The sequence below is a fragment of the Siniperca chuatsi genome, linkage group LG2, assembly GCF_020085105.1.
Source record: "Siniperca chuatsi isolate FFG_IHB_CAS linkage group LG2, ASM2008510v1, whole genome shotgun sequence".
Taxonomy (NCBI): domain Eukaryota; kingdom Metazoa; phylum Chordata; class Actinopteri; order Centrarchiformes; family Sinipercidae; genus Siniperca; species Siniperca chuatsi.
The window spans coordinates 27141824-27162831 of record NC_058043.1 but is presented as its reverse complement, the minus strand read 5'-3'; the positions used below and the strand labels follow the sequence as shown (position 1 = coordinate 27162831).

At 38.6% G+C, this 21008-nt stretch overlaps 1 protein-coding gene across 1 annotated transcript; it reads left to right on the top strand.

Annotated features, from left to right (window-relative positions):
• The first annotated feature begins 2326 nt into the window (after nt 1-2326).
• Nucleotides 2327-5254, top strand: LOC122865834 (N-acylethanolamine-hydrolyzing acid amidase-like). Its single transcript, XM_044174742.1, has 11 exons — nt 2327-2561; nt 2893-3057; nt 3196-3319; nt 3465-3555; nt 3666-3751; nt 3837-4009; nt 4104-4166; nt 4250-4316; nt 4435-4463; nt 4820-4889; nt 5041-5254. The coding sequence occupies exons 1-11, from the start codon at nt 2389-2391 to the stop codon at nt 5056-5058; spliced, it is 1059 nt and encodes a 352-aa protein (XP_044030677.1). The 5' UTR covers nt 2327-2388; the 3' UTR covers nt 5059-5254.
• The last annotated feature ends 15754 nt before the right edge of the window (nt 5255-21008 follow it).

Below are 21008 nucleotides of genomic sequence, written 5' to 3'. Positions count from 1 at the left end.
TGTTTTTTTTTTCACACTTGCTTTGGCAATGTAAATGTCTGCTTCCCATGCCAATAAAGGCCCATTGAATTGAATTGAATTGAAATTCAAGATTCAAAAACCCTTCACAGAGGGCTGTTTTATTAAGCATAATAAACGTATGACTGGCCAACTGCCTTATAAAAATAAACCAATAAAACAGTTTGCAGTTCACATAATTACAAATAGGTTTTACAAAATACTTTTTATGTTATCCAAATATATCACACCTGAAGACCTTTTGCTTATCAGCTTTAGTCCACGGAGTATACAGTACCTTGATGCATTTTTGTTAAAGGTTTACAGGTTTTGATACAACTTCATATATCCAGTACAACAACAGCTTGTTCTACCAACAGCTTTTCTTCCTTAATTTATTGATATGAAAAAGAAAGAAATTATTGTGGCTAATAGTGTTAAATGAATTCATCTGCTAATAGTTATTTACAACAACAAACACATTAAGACATTGTATTGTATTGTATGAGTTTTTCAAGTTCATGAAAGGGTTACAGTTCGTATTGATGCATTTGTGTTATAGGGTTGTAGCCTCCCAAACCCCCCCCCCCCACAAATCAATATTTTTGGTATTTCTGTTTTTAATGCCAATGCATTACAATTTCCCAGTCATCAAAGACAAAACGATCAGTTCTGGCATCACATGACATGACACTTGAATGACTCAGCTGTGTGTGTGTGCGTGCGTGTGTGTGTGTCCTCATGAGGACGAGCAGCATGACATCGAGCTCATGACATCTGAATGCTGCTTGTGGAAGACTCAACAAATTCTTCTTAGTATTAGATACTGTCCATAGAACTCACCTTATAGGGGGCAAAGACCTGGGATGGCAGATCATAGTTCGTCTACCCTCCACACACAAATCGTAAAGCAAGATTTACCAACAAAAAGCTTAGAAAATGTCTGTATTTTTGGATTACAAAGAAGAAGAAAAAAAGTATATTTATACCAACATTTACCCTTTCAAAAAATATATCACTGTTTTGACTCCTGAGTGAGTGAGTGAGTGAGCATCTAAACCCCCTTTACTCTGTATATCTTGTCAAACAGCAGCGAGGAGAAGTGGTTATAGAGCCAAAGAATAAAGCCTAGATCTTTAAGTTGTAAAGCAATTCTTAGACTGCGGCCCTAAACGACATCGTAAAATGTAATAATATAGTAAACACAAAATATGAACATTAAGGAGATTTCCGGTCGTTTTTCTTTTCAAAATAAAAGCGTACCTTATACAAATTACAGGCCACTGTGTAGCTGGGAAAACTTAATTCTGTCAAAATTATAAAAAACAACAACAATTATAATACATAGCAAAATGCAAACATCTGTAATAATTCTATAGTACACAATGTATTGTTCCTTTGTCCTTCTTCCATAAAATAGCCCACTAATATGACACCTCATCTTTTCAGGAAAATCATGGCAGAGTCTCAACAACTGTGACATGGGGAATATTAAAGTTCACACCAAACCAGAATTCCTCTTTGAACCTCATACCTGATTCCTCTAATTGACTTCCTGTGTCATTATGGGAAGGCTGACAACCGTCCAACAGTTTTTGTGTCACTTACCCTTAAGCACCCTGTACTCTAAATCCATTATGAGAAATTAGAAAGTAACACAAGTGAAGCAAGAAAAGTACAATATTGGTGAGATTATCATTATTATTATTATTAGTAGTAGTATTTTTTTTTTGTGGTGGGAAGTGACCAAGTACATTTACTCAGGTAATGTAAAGTGCAGTTTTGAGGAACTTGTACTTGTACTTGATTATTTCCATTTTATTCTACTTTATAGCTACTTCTACTCCACTACATTTTAGAGTGAAATGTTGGACTTTTTACTCCACTAATACATTTATACAACAGCTATATTGACTAGTTACTTTTCACAGTACGTTTTTACATACAAAACAAATACTCAGTTTATAAAATATGCATTGATACAGATTAAACTACCCAGTACAACAGCATATGAGGCAGTTAAAATTGGCCTCACCTCAACCAGCTACATTACAGTACTGCTCATGTTAATGCATTGACAATAATTATCAGATAATAAAACACTGACAGGGACCATTCTGCATATGAGTACTTTTATTTTTGGTACTTTGGGTACAATGTGTTGCTAATAGTTCTGTAGTTTTACTTAAGTAATTTTTTTGTGTTTATTATTATTATTATTATTATAAAGTTAAACGCCATTGGTGTGCGGAAGCTACACGTTTGTGTGAATTGCGTGACATAGTAGTAGCTTGACCATCCTTTATTCTGAAAAACTCTGAGCGGAAGTGTCATTCTCCTTCTTGCCTGCCACTTCACAGTGTCTCCAGCGTCAGCCTGCGGCCGGACACTATGGTTCGTTCTGCGGTGCTGCTGCTGCTCGGACTCGCAGTGTCGTGCCGGGCAGACTTCACTCCACCTACACTGAATATCAGCCTGGATGAAGATCCAGAAGTGCGATGGCTGCCTCTAATCAAAGTCTTTGACGTAGACTACCTGAAGAAAGCCGCCGCAGAGGTCATTGAGTAAGTTTTCCAAAGTTTTTTCGCATACCATGTTGTTAAATATGATGATTACAATGAAAAGTACTCATTACAAGGTAATGATCGAAATATAAACATTCTTAGGTAGGTAATAGGTCACAGATGACATGGTTTCACTTTCTATTACATTATCAGTGGTGGTAAACAAAGAGGGTGAGCTATAATCGTCATCATGCCAGCCTTGAATCAGCAGGTAAACTAACTTCTGGGTTAATGAGCACTGTGTCGTTGTGTCTGTCTTCCAGTAGTAGTGCTGACAGTGATTGCACACAACACGCAACGTGTTTTCTTTTTCTTCACCTTTTCTTGTCAGCACGACAGTTCCAAAATGGGTGCATCATGCAGTTAAACCTATTGTGATGGCCTTGGAAAAGTACATTCCTCAGCCGTACGCTGGAGAGATCCGTGGCATGGCCTCAAACTTGGGAGGAAGCCTTTCAGATGTCATCATTCTAAACTTTGCTTATGAAATATCTGCGTATGTATGACTTTAAATCCAATTACACATTTATAATAGAAAACTGTGTACAATGCAGGAGCACACAATGTCTAACAAGTATGCAGGATTAAGGTGAAAGCCCTCTCATGCATGCAAACTAACTTTATTCATTCCTAGATTTTGCACTAGCATCGTAGCTCAGGACAAAAATGGGCACGTGTACCACGGCAGGAACCTTGATTATCCGCATCCTATTCTGAGGAATCTTACTATCAACGTTGTTTTCCTCAAGAATGGAGAGGTACAGTATGCATTCATAGCATTTAAAAACTAAATAACTGTTGTACCTTCTCAAACTATACCCCAAAAATGGCCAAGAATCATTTATCCAGAACCGGAAAGTCCTTGCATAATGATGAGGTACATATGATTGTTGACACACCCAGGTGGCGTATCGTGGAACTTCATTTGCTGGTTACGTTGGCCTGTGGACGGGACAGAGTCCTAACAAGTTTACTGTCTCTGGCGACCAGCGAGGTAAGACCAGACTCCTTCTCAGCTGTCATGTTTGTCCAGAAATGTTGCAATAGTCAGATTTTATTGTTTCTTTTTGTTTTCATGTTAGTTTGTGTGTTTGTGATGATCAGGAAACGAACACTGGTGGAACTGGTGGAAAAATGTGGTGTCTGCTTTCCTCTTTCGGAGATCCCCTGTGAGCTGGCTGGTGAGGGAGGTGAGTATGTTACGGAAATTAGTATTATGACATATTTACTGTATGAGGAAATGAAACTTTGACTAATTGAGTGTAATGTATGCAGACTCTGGAGGAAGCAGAGAACTTTCAGGATGCAGTGATGCGTCTTTCCAAAATCCCCATCATCACTGGAGTGTATTACATTGTGGCTGGGGTGCGAGCGGGGGAAGGGGCCGTCATCACCAGGGACCGGATGGGCCCCGCTGATATCTGGCCACTGGATCCCGTGAATGGAGGGTAGGCAAAATAAAGGATCTGAGGAGAATCTGGTATATCAAGGTGTGTGTTGCACAACTGAACCCAAACATAACATTGTGCATTCCTGTTTTAGATGGTACAGAGTTGAGACAAACTTTGACCACTGGCTTCCTCCCCCAGCCAGGGATCATCGAAGGTGAGTCATCTCACATGATGAATATTTCCACAATATTGTTGTTGTTACTATTATTATGCTGTTGTTATGTGTTCATTTCATAGAGACGCAGCCAACAAAGCACTAAATGCTACCGGCCAAGATCTCATCAACATGGATACACTTTATCAGGCAAGTATGGACTAATAAATCAATATTTCAGGGGACCAAAGTACACGAGAAAATGTATGCTGCACATTTTGAAAGTCAGAGACAATATATGGATTTTTAACAGAGTCTTGTCTTCCAGGTTTTGTCGTTGTATCCAGTGTGTAATGGGTAAGGAGAACATTATCTGTTCATTATGCTCTCATTTTAGTTTTAAGGAATCACATGACTGTTCGTGTTGCTGAGATGGGGCAGCTGTGGGCATACCAGTTTCTATTCCCTTTGCCCCACCTCAGCAATAATGTCAATAGGCCTTTGTTTGACGCCATACACACATTCAGCACATAGCAAGTAGCATATAGAACAGCAATAGCTGATTTTCAATCAAAACATTAAAGGTGTTAAACATTTTGAGTGCATGACGTACAATTATTTCTATTTTTGAGGAACCTTTACATCACTTGTTTTAAAAAAGTCTGTGTTGCATGACATTTGATCTATTGTCTACTATCTTGATAATCTCCCAGAATTACTGTTTACACAACAACAATGAGTGCAGCAGCCCCTGAGAAGTACAATACACTTGTCAGGCCACAGGTAAATAAATACATTACATCATTAATGCATATATTTGTTTGTACTCTCAATTTCTCTCTCAATCATTTTGTCCTAGAATAATAGGCAATGAAGTGGTGATACGTCAAAGTATGAGACCCTCTCTCACTCATCCTTTCTAATCTCTTTCAAGGGCTGCCGACTGAACTGACAGGCACTGAGCAGTCAACAACGCACAGATTTTTGCTGCAGTGTCCGTGTGTGTCTGAACTTCACAACATGGTTATACTGTATGCAGATTCGTGATCATGTGGACATGATATAATCAGAGATTAGAAGGGAATTGGACTCAAGCATTTTTAGGGTGACTGTTGTTTTCTGCCTGTAATAAAAGAAAAAAAAATGTGTGTATTTATCTTATGTCAAGCTTATTAATCAAATTTGGTTACTTTAATGATTGCGATCATCTGGAGTCAGCTGAAGAACGGTTAAGTGACAGAGATTTTCTGGAGTATGGCAATGACAAGTTAAAATAAGCCTAGGGCAGAATCTGTGGATAAACTGATTTATGCCTGTAATCTGAGCGGCCCATAAACCCCTCAGTTTTTAAATACGAGTAACCAAATCTCACCTCCAATAGCTTGACAAAAGCAGGCTGGGCATTCAATAGGAAATATGACAGTGACAAGAAGAGGGAAGGAGCTCTGTCTGTCCTGAGTAGTTTTCTGTCAAATACAATGGATGACAAGGAGGACTGAGCAGTAATTTCAAAATAATTTGAGGTATTTTGATGTAGTGTGCTCATGTTATTATCACTGAGAGATTTGAGTACATTTTAATGTGAAACTTTTTTGACATCAAGTATGTGGAGTTGATGATGAATAAGGGTTTCATACAGTTTTTACAGCTATTCAAAAGCAAAAACATTCTGTTTGTTGTAATTTAATTGTTTTTCCTTTGTTAACTATAAGATTTAGCTTTATAAATCGATTAAAACTACAACGGAGTATTTTAAACAAAAAGAATTGGTTCATCGGCAGGGCAAACAGTTAAAGGACACTCACTACGGACGTAAGGACCAGTTTCCACAAGAAATCATCCATAGACGTAAACAGCTAATCCCCATCCGCAAGCAAATGATAAAAGAAGGCAAAAGAGCAATACTTACAGTGGACAAATTGTACATTGATGGACAGCTATTCAAAGACAAGGACATCACCCCCTGGCTCTACTAGAACCCTTCCCTCAACAATATCATCCCAGCCATTGCACTATAAAAGTGTTTTTTATGTATGGCATAATTCATTTACACATACATGTCAGTATAGAAATATTAGCTCAACATGCAACTCAAATTCATAACCTGGAACATCTGTGACGTTAGCTCTCAGACAAAAAAATAAATAAATAAAGTTCTCAATTATTTGGATAATCTACAGGCAGATATATATGTTTACTACAAGAAACACACCTTGCAGATTCAAAACAAAACACCCTAAGATCAGCACAATTCACTCACTCATTTTCAGCCACTTATAATTCAAAACAAAGAGGAGTATGTATCTTGATAAGCAAAGAAATTCTATTTGTTCATAATACAACTATTTCAGACCCAGAAGGACGCTTTATTATCATAAACATAACAATGAACAAAAACCCGGTAACAATTGCCAACATTTAATGCCCAAATTCAGATAACCCTGCCTTTTTCCACACTTTTTTTTCTTCCATTTCAAATTTTTCCAATGGCCCGGTAATTATAGGAGGCAATTTTAATAATAATAATAAAACTTTATTTATAGAGCACTTATCAAAACAAAGTACAAAGTGCTTCGCAACAAGAGAAATAAAAATACCAAAGTGAATGACGAAATATATAGAAATAAAATACACAAAAGCAGTACAATAAACAATAAAATAAACAGCCAGTTCAGGTAAAAAAAAAAAAGAGATTACAAGGTTTAAAATATAGTCTGGAGCCAGGCCATGAAGAGCCTTAAAAGTAATCAATAAGATCTTAAAATCAATCCTAAAACAAACAGGGAGCCAATGTAAAGAGGTTAAAACAGGTGTTATGTGGTCTTACTTCTTGGTCCTGGTTAACAGCCTAGCAGCTGAGTTCTGTACAGTCTGCAGTCGTGTCAAAGTTTTTTGATTAAGACAAGTGAACAGGCTGTTACAATAATCAAGGCGTGAGGAGATAAAAGCATGTGCAACAGTTTCTGCATCACTAAGATTTAGAATAGATTGGATTTTTGCAATGTTTCTGAGGTGATAAAAACATGATTGGACAAGCTTAGTGATATGTTGCTCAAATCATAAATTGCTACCAAACAGGACACCAAGATTTCTTGCAACAGGTTTGATATGTTGTGACAGGTTACCAGTAGATGGCAGTATTTGTTTAGTGATGTGTTGGGGCCCAATAACAAGGATTTCAGTTTTATTTGAGTTGAGCTGAAGAAAATTTATTGACATCCAATTTTTTATGTTAGATAGGCAGTCCTGCAGAGAACTCAGCATACTAAGGTCAGTGGGCTTGACAGGGAGGTACAACTGTGTGTCATCCGCATAACAATGAAAAGAAATACCATGTCTGCGGATTACATTACCCAAAGGAAGCATGTATAAGGAATACAGTATTGGTCCCAGAATTGAACCTTGATGCACACCGTACTTGATATGGGAAAAGGATGACATGAAGTTATTAATGCTGACACAGAATTTCCTATTGGACAGATGCGAACCAGTCTAGTGCAGTGCCAGATATGCCCACCCAGTGCCTCAGTCTATCTAAAAGAATGCCATGATCAATTGTGTCAAAGGCAGCACTTAAGTCCAGCAGCACAAAAATTGAACATGTGTCTGCATCTGCATTCATTAAAAGGTCATTGGTGACTTTGACAAGGGCTGTCTCGGTGCTGTGGTGTTGACAAAAGCCAGATTGGAACTTTTCAAAGGTTATTGTTTTCCACAGCAGCAAGAAGCTGCTTAGATACAAGTTTTTCGAGAATCTTCGAAACAAAAGGCAATTTGGAGATTGGGCGATAGTTATCCAGGAGGGTGGGATCAAGCCCAGGTTTTTTTAGGACTGGCTGGACACAAGCTGTTTTAAAGTAATCAGGGACGCAGCCAGTACTCAGTGAGCTGTTAAAAATAATTTGTAAAAGGGCGCAATACAATCCATAACTTCCAATAAAAACCTAGTTGGGATTTTGTCCAGAGGGCTGGAGGACACTCTTATAAGCGACATGATGTCTGCGAGTTCAGGCAGCATAACAGCAGAAAAATTGCTCAAAGAATCCCTGAATCCACATCTAAAACGGCAGGATTGGGGGTAATATCAGATCTTATTAACTCCACCTTTCCAGCAAAGTGCAAAAGAAACTTTTCACAATCAGCATCACAATCAGCAGAGGCACAAGGAGAGGCAGGGTTAACTAACTGATCCACAGTCTTAAATAGGAATCTGGGGTTGTGCTGACGGGCAGAAATAAATGCAGAGAAATGGCATGTTCTTGCATCCTTCACCATCCTATTATAAAGGCGTAATAACTCTTTCATGGCCACAAAGTGGACCTGGAGACCTGATTTCTTCCTCCTTCTGCGTTCTGCTCTTCTGCATTTCTTTTTACAGCTTCGAATACAGTCATTTCTATTCTTTGTTTGTTCTATTTTTCAGAGGAGCTATGAGATCTAAGGTTGAAGAACACAGGTAGTTAAAATAATCAACCAAATCGTTGGTGTTGGAGGAATCGAGAAACACACTGCCAGGAGAACTGAACAGTGTACAGAATTTTGAGGCACTATGGTCATTGAGGACGCATGTGTACTTAGAGCGGGATAAGACAGTACTAGCAGCCTCTAATTCACAGTTAAAAACAATGCATAGATGATCAGATACAAACATGTCCCTGATTTCCACAGATGGGGTTTTCAGGCCCAGACTAAAGACTAGGTCTAAGGTGTGGCCACGGGAATGAGTTTGGCCAGACACATGTTGTTGAAAGTTAAAAGAGTTAGTGATATTTAAAAAATCAGCAGCAAGGGCATTAGAGGAGTCATCAACATGAATATTAAAATCACCACAAAGAACAAAACAAGACTGGATAAAAAATTCAGGGAGTTCCAACAAGAAGGAGCCAGCTGGTTTAGGGGGGCGATAAATAATAGCAAATATGACTGGGAGTGGGCCACCAAGTTTAAACATGAGCACTTCAAAGGAGGAAAAATCATTGCAAGCTATGAGGTTACACTTCAAATGCTTCCTATAGACAGTAACAAGGCCCCCACCTCGACCACAATCCCTAGGACGGCTAAAGCAGTCATAATCAGGAGGCCACAATTCAGCCACCTGACTGTGATCACCAGGACGTAACCAGGATTCAGTTAAAAACATAAAATCTAAATCAGTAGAAGAGATAAAATTATTTAAAATAAACATTTTGTTAGAGAGGGATCTTACATTGAGAAGAGCCATCTTAAAAAGTCTGTCTTCAGATTTGAGGTTGAGACTGGAGGTAAGGTTCTGGCCCGGATCTTTATTAAGTTATTATTATTGCTGTGTTGGCTGTGTCTGTTTCGCATTAAAGACCTATCCAAAATTACCCGAAATTTAACACCGTAATTCACCCATGACTTGACAGATCCGCAAGTAATAAAAGACACTGGCAATCCACTGACACAATAATACAGTCCATGAGAGATTTTGGCCTGTCAGCATCCAACTGACAGAGAATATACATTTTACTCGCCAGTTCATCATATCTACTCTCGCATAGACTTTTTCCTAACTAACAATTCAATCATACCAAATATCTCTGAGCACAAAATCCACTCCATCACCATCAGGGACCATGCCCCAGTAACATTCATATGGAATCCAGCTAATTTACATAAATACATCAGTAGATGGCGCTTTAACATATCACTCCTTAAAGACCCAGAGTTTGACAGTTATCTTAAAAGAGAGTGGTCATCCTTCCTCCACCAAAGTTATCAGCTTCATTACTTTGGAAATCAGGCAAAGCAGTACTACGAGGTAAAATCATTTCATTCTCCGTCCATAAAAAGAAAATAGAAAAACAAAGAAATCAGATTAGAAAATAAAATAAAAGAACTTGAAATATTACATGCAAATAACCCAACAGAAGTAATATATAATGAATTAAGAAAACAAAATTCCTGCTAAACGAAATCATCAATAACAAAACTCAATTTCTAATTCATAGACTTCGTCAAGAAACCTACCATCATAGCAACAAATCCAGTAAATATTTGGCCAATCGGATTAAAAGGAACAGAGAAAAAGTAACAATTGCAACTATTAAGGACTCAGCTGGGAAGCCTACCAACTCTCCACAAGAAATAAATATAATATTCCGAAACTTCTATGCTAAACTTTATTCATCTGATAATAACACAAGACATGATGATATTAATTCGTTTTTCAATAATATTCAACTCCCAAAACTTAACACAGAACAAATCAGCGCACTCAACAAACCAATAGTAGAAAAAGAATTCCATATCGCCTTGAGTAGAATGCCTAACAATAAAACACCAGGACCCAATGGCTTCCCTGCTGTGTTCTATAAACAGTTCTGGTCCATTTTATGTCCATTATTCATCAGAGCAATAACGGAAATAAAAGAAAACTCAAGATTACCACATGCACATGAACACAGCCACTATTTCACTTATCCCCAAACCTAATAAAGATCCAACGCTTCCGTCAAACTACCGTCCTATATCTCTCATCAACATAGACATCAAAATAATCAGTAAAGTTCTTGCACACAGAATTGAAAAAATTATCCCATTCATAATCCACCCGGATCAGACTGGTTTCATTAAAGGTAGACAGGCATCCAACAACACGCGCAGACTATAGGATTTAATCCATTATTCATCACTACAACAGGAAAATACCATCATAGTCACTTTAGATGCAGAAAAAGCTTTCAACAGAGTTAATTGGAACTTTTTATTCACCACATTACAAAAATTTGGCTTTGGGCAGTCGTTTATTAATTGGATTAAAATTTTATACCCAGCACCTTCTGCCACAGTCACCACCAATGGACTAACATTACAAAGCTTCACACTGCACAGGGGGACTAGGCAAGGATGCCCACTCTCTCCTTCTTTATTCACCATCTTCATTGAACCCTTAGCAGCAGCCATCCGTCAGAACCATCAGAGGAATTCACACACCCCAAACACAATTTAAGATTAGTTTATATGCTGATGACATTTTACTCTTTTTGCAAAATCCTCAATCATCTCTGCAAGAAATAACTAAAACCATTGATTTATACTCTACAATATCAGATTATGCAATAAATTGGAATACATCTTCAATTCTTCCACTACATCAAACCAAATGGGGTGTGATAGCCCAGGTATCACCCATTCCTCCATGCACAGGCCACATCACTTATTTAGGCATTAGGGTTTCCTCCAGACTGTCAGAGCTGACTGGACTCAACTTCATTCCTTTACTGAAAACATTAGAAGGCAACCTTCACCGCTGGCACAACTTACCACTTTTCATCCAGGGCAGAATAACTATAATCAAAATGACAGTACTTCCAAATATAAACTACTTATTCTCAATGATCCCAACCCAACCTTCTCTCACTTGGTTCAAATCTTTAGACTCCATCATCACCCGATTCTACTCGAAAAATAAACCACCACGGATAAAATTAAGCACTTTACAAAAACCCAAATCTTTAGGAGGATTAGAAGCCCCACATTTTTTACCATTACTCACTAGCAAACCAACTTCAATACATATATAAATGGACTCACCCAACTCAGTCAGACATTATATGGCTAGACATAGAACAATCATTCTGCGAAAACTTGCACATATCAGACATCCCATTTCTCAGTCAGTCCATTAAACATCACCCATGCTTCAAAGCATTGACAATAGCCTTTGCTCTGACAGCCTGGTGGAAATATCATCAAATCACAAACTCCAATCAGGCCCAATCTAAACTCAACCCACTCTGGAACAACCCTGATTTCACAAGCAACAAAAAAACACTCAATTTCCATAAATGGGCAGAAAAGGGCATGACACATATTAATCACATTTTTCAGTCTAACAACTTTGTTTCATTTTCCTACTTAGTCCAGGAGAAGGGTATCGGGAGCAATCGATTCTTGAATTATCTGCAACTCAAATAAACAGTTTTATCCAAAATCAACAATAGAACCATCAATCTTCACCTTCCTTTCACATAAGCAGATTTAGTTAAAATATCCTCCCCAAAAAAATTACTTTCCAAAATATACAAAATTATAACTAATTCAAATAAAACCATAACTTTACCAACAATCAAATGGGAAGAAGACCTTTCGATTGCTCCTGATATCGACTTCTGGACTTAATTTTGTAAAAATATCTATTATATGACTAAAAATGTCAACCTTCAGCTCATACAATATAAGACTCTTCGTAGAACACACTACACTGGGGAAAGGCTGTCTAAAATGGGTTTCACATCAGAAATTTGCTCACACTACTCACAAAATTGTCCAGACACATATATCCACGCCATATGGCACTGCCCACCCATTAAACACTTTTGGAAAGATGTCACTGAATCCATATCCCGCCTCTTGGGCTGCCACATCCCATTATCCCCCTTACTCTGTCTACTGGGTGAGCTATCAACTCTCAATCAGGAAATAACAAACAAAACGATGCTCTTCGTAGCCTTAGCCATCGCCAAGAAAACTATCTTCTTGAATTGGAAATCCTGAAACACTATTTCGCACGCTTCTTTTAATGCACCACCTCAGCTTAGGCATACATACAAATAGTAACTGTACTGTGAATGAGAAGGAGGGGGGGGAACAACAAAAAAAAACATGCACACTGACACAGAAGCTAGGAGAGGTTTGGTATGTGTTAGGTATGTGTCATTATTTCATTATTACATTATTATTATTACTATTGTCATTTTATCATTATTTTTATTATTCTTATTACTGTTATTATTGATATTACTGTTGCCGTCATCGCAAAATATTATCATCATCACCATATTTAGATTTACTGTTGTTATTGTTATTATTATTACTGTACTATTATTATTGATATAAATGTTATTATTGTTATTATTATAATTGATATTACTATTGCCGTCAACACAAAATATCATCACCATCTTTAGTATTAGTATCACTACTGTTATTATTGTTATTATCAATGTTATCTATTATTATTATTGATATTACTATTGCCGTCAACACAACTTATTATCAACACCATCTTTAGTATTACTATTGTTATTATTATTACTGTTATTATTACTGATATTACCGTTGCCGTCATCACAAAATATTATCATTATTATTATACATGCTATTACTACTTAGATACTTCTACTATTACTATTATTGTAATTTCTGCTTATTTTTTCATTGCTGTTACTATCATTGCTGTTTCATTGTTGTTTTTGTGTTTTGTTGTTGTTTTGTGTTCACCCTATGTTGTATGTTTTGCACTCCTAATAATAAATAAATAAATAAATAAATAAATAAATAAATAAATTCAGGTTGATATTAAAAGTAAACGTCCTGTTTCCACAGACCACTACACCAATCTTTTTTGTTAGACTCTGTACATTGTTTTTCAAAAAAATGTACATAATTGAAATCACCCAGTAAACATTTGTTTTACTTTTTTTTTTTTTTTTTTTATTCATCTTTTTTTTTTAAAGATCTAATGTATTTCAGTTGAACTTTAAATTCACAAGACACAAATGTTTTCCTATTTGTTTATTGTCATACGAGTGAGTGCGAATGCAAGGCAATGGACAAATGCAGACAACAAAGGCAGAATGGGACAGTTCAATCATTTATTGCTAAAGAGTGATAATAAGGATAAAAAGGGATTTAAGGGCACAAGCCGCAATTCCAGCTGTCTGCACTGGCTTGTTCCAGGTCCTCAGTGTGACTACTAGTGACTACTAAGACAATGGTCACAGAGAAACCAAAGAACATTTGGACCACTCCCAAAGAGAAAATCCAGATGTCCTTATGTGTTTTGATCACAAAGAAATTCAAGTAACCACTCAACATTTCTAGGCCATGAAAAGAAGTTAAGAGCTCCCTGAAAGGTTGGCCATATGCAGGGAGTCAATTGAGGGCTCCCTGGTCACTTGGGCCATGGTTGGGGACAAAACTTGGGTTTCCTGGGATGTTTGGAGCAGGGTGATGGACAAAACTGACCCTGGCTGTGGTCCAGGCTGTGGATTTACGGTGTTTGCTGATGGACAGATGGCTTTAACTACTTGTTGTTAGTGGTTAGCTACTTTAGCTGTGCCGCTATCTGTTCCATTAGCTGATTTCCTGGACTGGGGGCTCACAGCCAGAAGCACCTGGGGTGTCATTGTTTACACCTGTAGTACAGGTGCTTTGGATTTGCCTAAATTAAGTTTAATATTATTTTTGGTGCATTTAATGGCATGTTAATTTATTTATTGAGTCATTTATTTATTTATTTTTGATTTTGGCAGTTCTGGTCCTCGATAATCCTTGAGTGCTGCACACAGTTCATAAACGAACGTCCACCATCAACGTTGGCTGGTGAAGTTAGACTTAGCAACTGTGACTGTCTTCCATGGAGCTGTATAGGGACGCTATAGAAATGTTTTGTATATTGCCTGTGGTTTTGGCATTAGGTCTGCTCCATCTTGGATGCAAGTTGAAACTGCTTTAAGTTAGTTTACTATAAGACGTGCTGAGTTTGAAAGTTATGTAATGACCCATATCTTATCTCATATTTTAATTTTGATATTGTGAAATAACTGTCAAAGTTTTTCAAAGACTGTGTTTGTGTCCTTTATTGTTTATGACAGTTAAACTGTGACAAGACATAAAATCGATCATCTTCAACTGCATCATCATAAAAAAGCTTTTCTCCTTACTGTACTCCAAAACAACAATGAACAGCACTTTGTGTAACAACAGTGTCAATCTACATAAACCTGAACCACCTCAAGCTTCAGATGTCCCCTGTAAGTACAATGTTGTACCCCATATTGTAAGTAGGCCTACAATATGTTCCTGACAAAACTCTTTTCCCTGGACCTCTGTTTGTTCCAAAGTAACAAGACAAATATGCCCAGTTAGGAACTATGTAGTTAGCCTATCCCCATTTTGTAATCATCTGTACCCCTCAAGTGTAAATAAGTAGTATATAATCTAGGTTTTTGAAATAAATCACAGCAGATTTATAAAATGCTCATTACCCCACCTTTCCCCAAATTTCCAGCTTGGTTGCTCAGTAGGTCAATCTGTACCGCGTATTAACAGAATATGTACCCATTACCTACAGTATAAATTATCTTTTAAGTTCCCAAATTGTTACCTCCTTATTCCGTTACCTGCCTTTTTAGGATCCCCATGTTGGACTCAGGCAGCAGAGTGCTTGCTGGTTCTTGGGAGGCAGGCAGGTAGCTAGCCGTCTCAAGGGAGGCAGGCGACGGGTGAACAGGATCAGGAGAGACAGGCGGGAGGCTAACCAAATAAGGTGCAGGCGGGAGGCTAGATGGCCAGAGACTTGCCGACTAGGACTTAGACTGGAGGCTAGCAGGCCCGAGGCTAGCTGACAGGGATGGCGGCTGGGGACTGCCAGGCCCAAGCCTTGCTGACAAGGATGCAGATCTTAGGCTAGAAGGGTCAGAGGCAAGCTGATTGGGATACGGGCTGGAGGCGAGCAGGCCAGACACTAGTTTACTGGGAGGCTGACTAGAGGGTAGTCAATGAGAGATAATAACTTCCAAAATCAATATGTCAAGATGTCCAGGAAGTGTGACTTAGAAAATCAAACTTCAAAATTTGTCAAAGTCAAATGCCAACTTCCAAAATCAATAGGGTACTGCCACTTAGGCACAAATACAGTAGGTTTCCTGTCAAATAAATGACAATGACAGATAATAACTTCCAAAAACAATATGTAAAGATGCACACAAAATGCAAAACTTTCATATTGGTACTAGATTTGGAAAGTTAAAGTCCTGGAAGTGTAACTTCCAAAATCAGAATTCAAGCTTTCCAAACTAATATGCACACTTCCAAAACCAATGGGTACTGCCACTTAGGCACAAATGCAGCAGGTTTCCTGTCAAATAAATGAAATTAATGTGTCAAGATGCACAATAAATGCAACTTTCATATTGGTTATGGAACGAAACGTATTGGTTTTGGAAGTCAGCATAGTAGATTTGGTATGTGAAAGACCTGGAAGGGTGACAATAAAGGCTTCCTGTCAATTAAATTACACTAACACATAAGAAGTTACAAAATCAACATGTCAACCATCACAACACATACAAAACTTTCATATTGGCAATGGAAGGGAACGTATTGGTTTTGGAAGTCAGCATACTGGATTTGGAAGGTAATGTCCAGGAAGTGTGACTTCTAAAATCAAACTTCAAAATTTTCAAAGTAAATGCCAACTTCCAAAACAAATAGTGTACTGCCACTTAGGCACAAATACAGTAGATTTCCTGTCAAATAAATGACACTGATAGATAATAACTTCCAAAAACTTCCCCTGTACCTTAGGGGTTAAGACAGCGACCATCAACTGCAACATACCTGGTTCGAATTTGGCCAAGACCTTTGTTGCATTTCTTTCGCCCTCATTTCCTTTAATTTCTTTTCTGTCCGTAATGAAAGGCATAAACTTGTCCCCCCAAATGCTTCAATATGCTAACCTTCAAAACCCACAAAAAATCATCTACAGATGCACATAAAGCTAATTATTATGTTACACTAACATACAATATCTTCCACAATCAATATCTTAAGCCACATATTGAATGTGAAACTTCCACACTGATTTTGGAATTGTATTGTTTTTTTAAGTTAGCATACTAGATGGGGAAGCTAGAGGAAACTAAAGGCCTCATGTGATAGAAGTGAAGTGTTTAATCTCCATCTGCCTTTTCTCTCTTTATCGCAGTTAATATCAATGCCTAACTTCACAGCGGCATGATCTGATAAAGCGATAGCATTTATTTTGCAATGTGTAACATGCTTTGTCAAGGTATTCGAGATCAGAAACATATCAATTCTGGAGTGGGATTTATGACAATGTGAGTAAAAGGTATATTCCCTCTCGTGCGGATTCACTAGACGCCAAATATCCACTAACCCATTATCTTCACTCATCATATGAATAGCTACTCTGTCTATGCGGATGCGGTTGGTTACTAAATTTACTTTTGTCTAGAAAAGCATCCCAAACTTGATTAAAATCTCCGGCCAGGATTATTTGACCTTCCATTTCCCCTAAGGTCTTGTTTACTTCATAGAAAAAACTAGGATCCCCTATATTTGGTGCGTATATGTTACATAACACCACTGTGATACCGTTTATCTGGGCCTGTACACAGACCATTCTCCCTTCACAATCTTTGACCTCACCAATCAGGCTAAAATTTTATTTCTTGTTCACTAGTATAACAACGCCATTCCGCTTGCTGGAAAAAGAGCTATGGAATACCTGTCCGACCCATCCATATTTCAATTTTAGAGCCTCTTCCCCTTTAAAGTGTGTTTCCTGGATAAATGCGATGTTTATTATGTATCAAATAAGCCATAACTTTGCCTCTTTTAATAGGATTCCCACAGCCTTTTATATTCCAAGACATGCATGTAATATAATTCCCTACCATAATGTACTATGTAATATCAAGGGGGAAATAAATAAACAGATAGAATGGGATGGGGAATGCCAAAGCCACTGTTTTGTATATAATGATAGACCTATATGTATATTGCAACCTAGCAAGTATAATAACAAATTTTTAATAGTAAACTTTGTCATGACTGAACCTTTTTTCATAGAAAAATTACAAAAAACAAAACCAACACAATTAAGTAACATAAAGTGCTCCCGTAAAACGCAAACTGGGAGCTCTGACCGATCGCCGGTCTCCAAACCAAAACAAAAAAACAGAAAAGCAAAAACAGTTGCAACTATAACATGCAACAACAGAAAATAACTCCTTCTGGTCCGCGGGTCACTCCTCATGCAGCCGGTTGTCGCTGTCCAGCTGCACGCTGCTCGGGCAGCACCTCATCTAAAGTTCAGAACCCACTCGCGATTAATTCCTACTCATGGTTGACTTTATGTTCCTCACCATCCGTAAGCATTACGGTCTTAAAAGGGCATACCTGTTTATGTCTCATTATTGCGCAAAGTGCTGATGAAACGCTCCGCTTCCTCGGTGCTGGTAAAACTACGGTTTCTACCTTTCCAGGTGAATCTCAGGATAGCGGGAAAAGCAAGCGTGTACCTCACATTTAGCTGTTGGAGCGCTTTCTTGGCAGGCAGAAACATCTTTCTTTTTCAGCCAGTTCCTCGTCATGTCGGGAAATACGGATAATTTAGCATCTTCCCATTCAATTCCACGGCGCTCTCGCGGCTCTCCAGGCTCACTTTCGCATCAGTCTGTTTTTCGGGCGGGCTCAAATCTGCTTTGGCCTCCATCGGAGGTGGAGTACGCCTGGTCGCCATGCGGTTTGCTTCCTTGAAATATTTGGATGTCGTTGTCATCGCAGTACTGACGGAAAAACGTGATTAAGTTCCTAGAATCCGGATCATGGACGTTGTCAATGTCTTTTTTTCAACAAAATGTCAACTATTACGTCATAAATTTGATATTAATTTGCGAGTGGATAAGAGCTTATCTAAAGCGCCGCCATCTTGCTTGAGGTACTCCGGAAGTAGCAAGAGATCCCTTCTTAAAGAAAATTCGTGTTGTTTCCTCTTGTCCCTTCATACAGCAGATTATTTTGAATGTCTGAGTCATTCTTTCTTTCTAAATGATAACCAAGTCCTGCATTTCACTTCTGTAGCTGTGTCTGGCTGTGCCTTTGATATATAAGATTCTAGAATGTTGATGCATCATGAATGCATGAAAGTCCTGCAAAATTCTGTGACACACACACACACACACACACACACACACACACACACACACACACACTCTCACAGTTGTGTTTCCATCACTTCAGAGGACATTACATTTACTTATATTAATTTGCTGGAGACTTACCTAACCCCAACCATTTTTCCCCTATCTTCCCTATTCCTTCTCACTCTTCCACATCAGAAATAACTCCATCAGAACTCCATTTTGAGCCTGAGAAATTACAAACCTAGACAGGAGTGTGGATGTGGCATAAAGGCATAAACTTGTCCCCCCAAATGCTTCAATATTCTAACCTTCAAAACCCACTAAAAATCATCCACACATGCACATAAAGCTAATTATTATGTTACACTAACATACAATATCTTCCACAATCAATAGCTTAAGCCACACATTGAATGTGAAACTCCACTGATTTTGGAATTGTATTGTTTTTTTAAGTTAGCATACTAGATGGGGAAGGCGAAAGACCTGGAAATGTGATGTCCAAAATCAATATACTACATTCCCAATCTAATATGCTACATATGCCCATAACTGAGCCCTCTTTCCCCCATTTCGTGGAAAAGGCACTTCACTTTCAACAGTAAAGGGAGTGAGAAACCCAATGGGGTCAAATATGCGGGCTGATATTTGTAGTACACCTCTCTTTGTGTTTTCCTTGTCTTTTAAAATGTTCATTAGTCCTCTTTGGTCAAACGCAAAATTGGCCTCCTCTGGTCTCCACACGAGTCCTAGAACCTTGAACACATTTCCACAGGACTCTAACTCTCCAGTGCACTGTACTCCTTTTTCTTTCCACATTGCTCTCAGATCAGGTGAGTTGGTTACCTATTTGCACAGGTTCATGCCTGCCTGACAGAGAATGTCCTTTGCTGCTGTTGTCACATGTACAGCCTCCTGCACATCTGGTGAGCTCCAAATGAAGTCGTCAACATACAAAGAGTCTCTGAGTGTCTGTGCTGCCTTTGGTTGTACTGTTTCAGATTGTTTGAGATGTTTTCCTATTGCGGCAGCGAGCAAGAATGGGCTGGGAGACACTCCAAAAACTACTCTGTTCATTGTCAGACACGTACCACATTTTTACAGTCTTTAGTTGGAGGTCCGTGCAGCCACAGGAACCTAACAGCGTCTTTGTCCTTTTCAGAAAGAGAGATCTGGAGAAAAGCCTTGGTTATATCTGCAGTGAATGCTATCTCGTGCAGTCTGAACTGAATAAGCACGTCCAGCAGGTTTGGGTTTAGGTTGGGTCCACTGTACAAACAGTCATTGAGTGATGAGCAACCTTCCTCATGTGATGATGCATCAAATACCACTCTAAGTTTTGTTGTGGCCTTGTCTTCTCGTACAACAGCGTGATGTGGCATGTAATATTTCACAGTCTCTTGTTTCTCTGCCACTGTTGTATCCTCTATTGCATCCTCACAAATGCCTTGCTGGAGGTAGTCCTGTATAACATTGTTGTACCTCTCACACAAGGTTGCATCAGTTTTTTCACAAGACTCTCAAAACGTCTCTTTGCTACCTTTAAGTTGTCTGGAAGTTGTGTCTTATCAGCTCGCCATTGCAACTCTACTTGGCAGCGGCCATTTTCAAAGGTGGTTGTCTTTTCAAAGTAGGACATCCGAGTCCTCTGGGCTCTCTGTCTGACTGACTATGCCCAAGGACTCCACTTCCCAGAATGCATGTAGCTCTTTAGAGATCTGGGTGTCTTCAGTCAAACTAATGTGCATGCAAGTGGTGTCTGTAACACTGGAGGTAGCCACTGGCCCCTGTAAAGCCCACCCAAAAATGCATTCAACTGCTACAAGTGAGTTTGTAACCTTTTGGACCTTACCAGTAACTGGCTGCCAGTAGAAATCTGCTCCTATTAACACTTGCAACTCTTGGTCGTTAGCACCCTCTAGTGGAAAGTCTGCAAGCTGCAGCCCTCTTTTCTTTATTTCTGTTTGAATGGGCTCGCTCGGGACCTTAATCAGAGCTGTACACACCTGAGGAGTCTCTACTGCCTCTATCTCAAGTCTCTTTTCAGTGTTCCACGTGTTCTCAAGCTGAACTCTCACAATATTGCATTTCTCTGTCACAGGAGAGGTGGAACCAAAAACATGGAGGTTGAGTGTCTCTTGCCTTACAACTGGCAACCCTAGTGCTCTGACTACGCTTCTGTGAATGAAACTACGCTGGCTGC

Coding starts and splice junctions, on each gene's coding strand:
- LOC122865834 (XM_044174742.1), top strand. CDS start 2,389: ATGGTTCGTTCTGCGGTGCTGCTGCTGCTCGGACTCGCAGTGTCGTGC. Junction 3,752..3,836: donor TGAGCTGGCTGGTGAGGGAG/GTGAGTATGTTA, acceptor TAATGTATGCAG/ACTCTGGAGGAAGCAGAGAA. Junction 4,464..4,819: donor TTGTATCCAGTGTGTAATGG/GTAAGGAGAACA, acceptor ATAATCTCCCAG/AATTACTGTTTACACAACAA.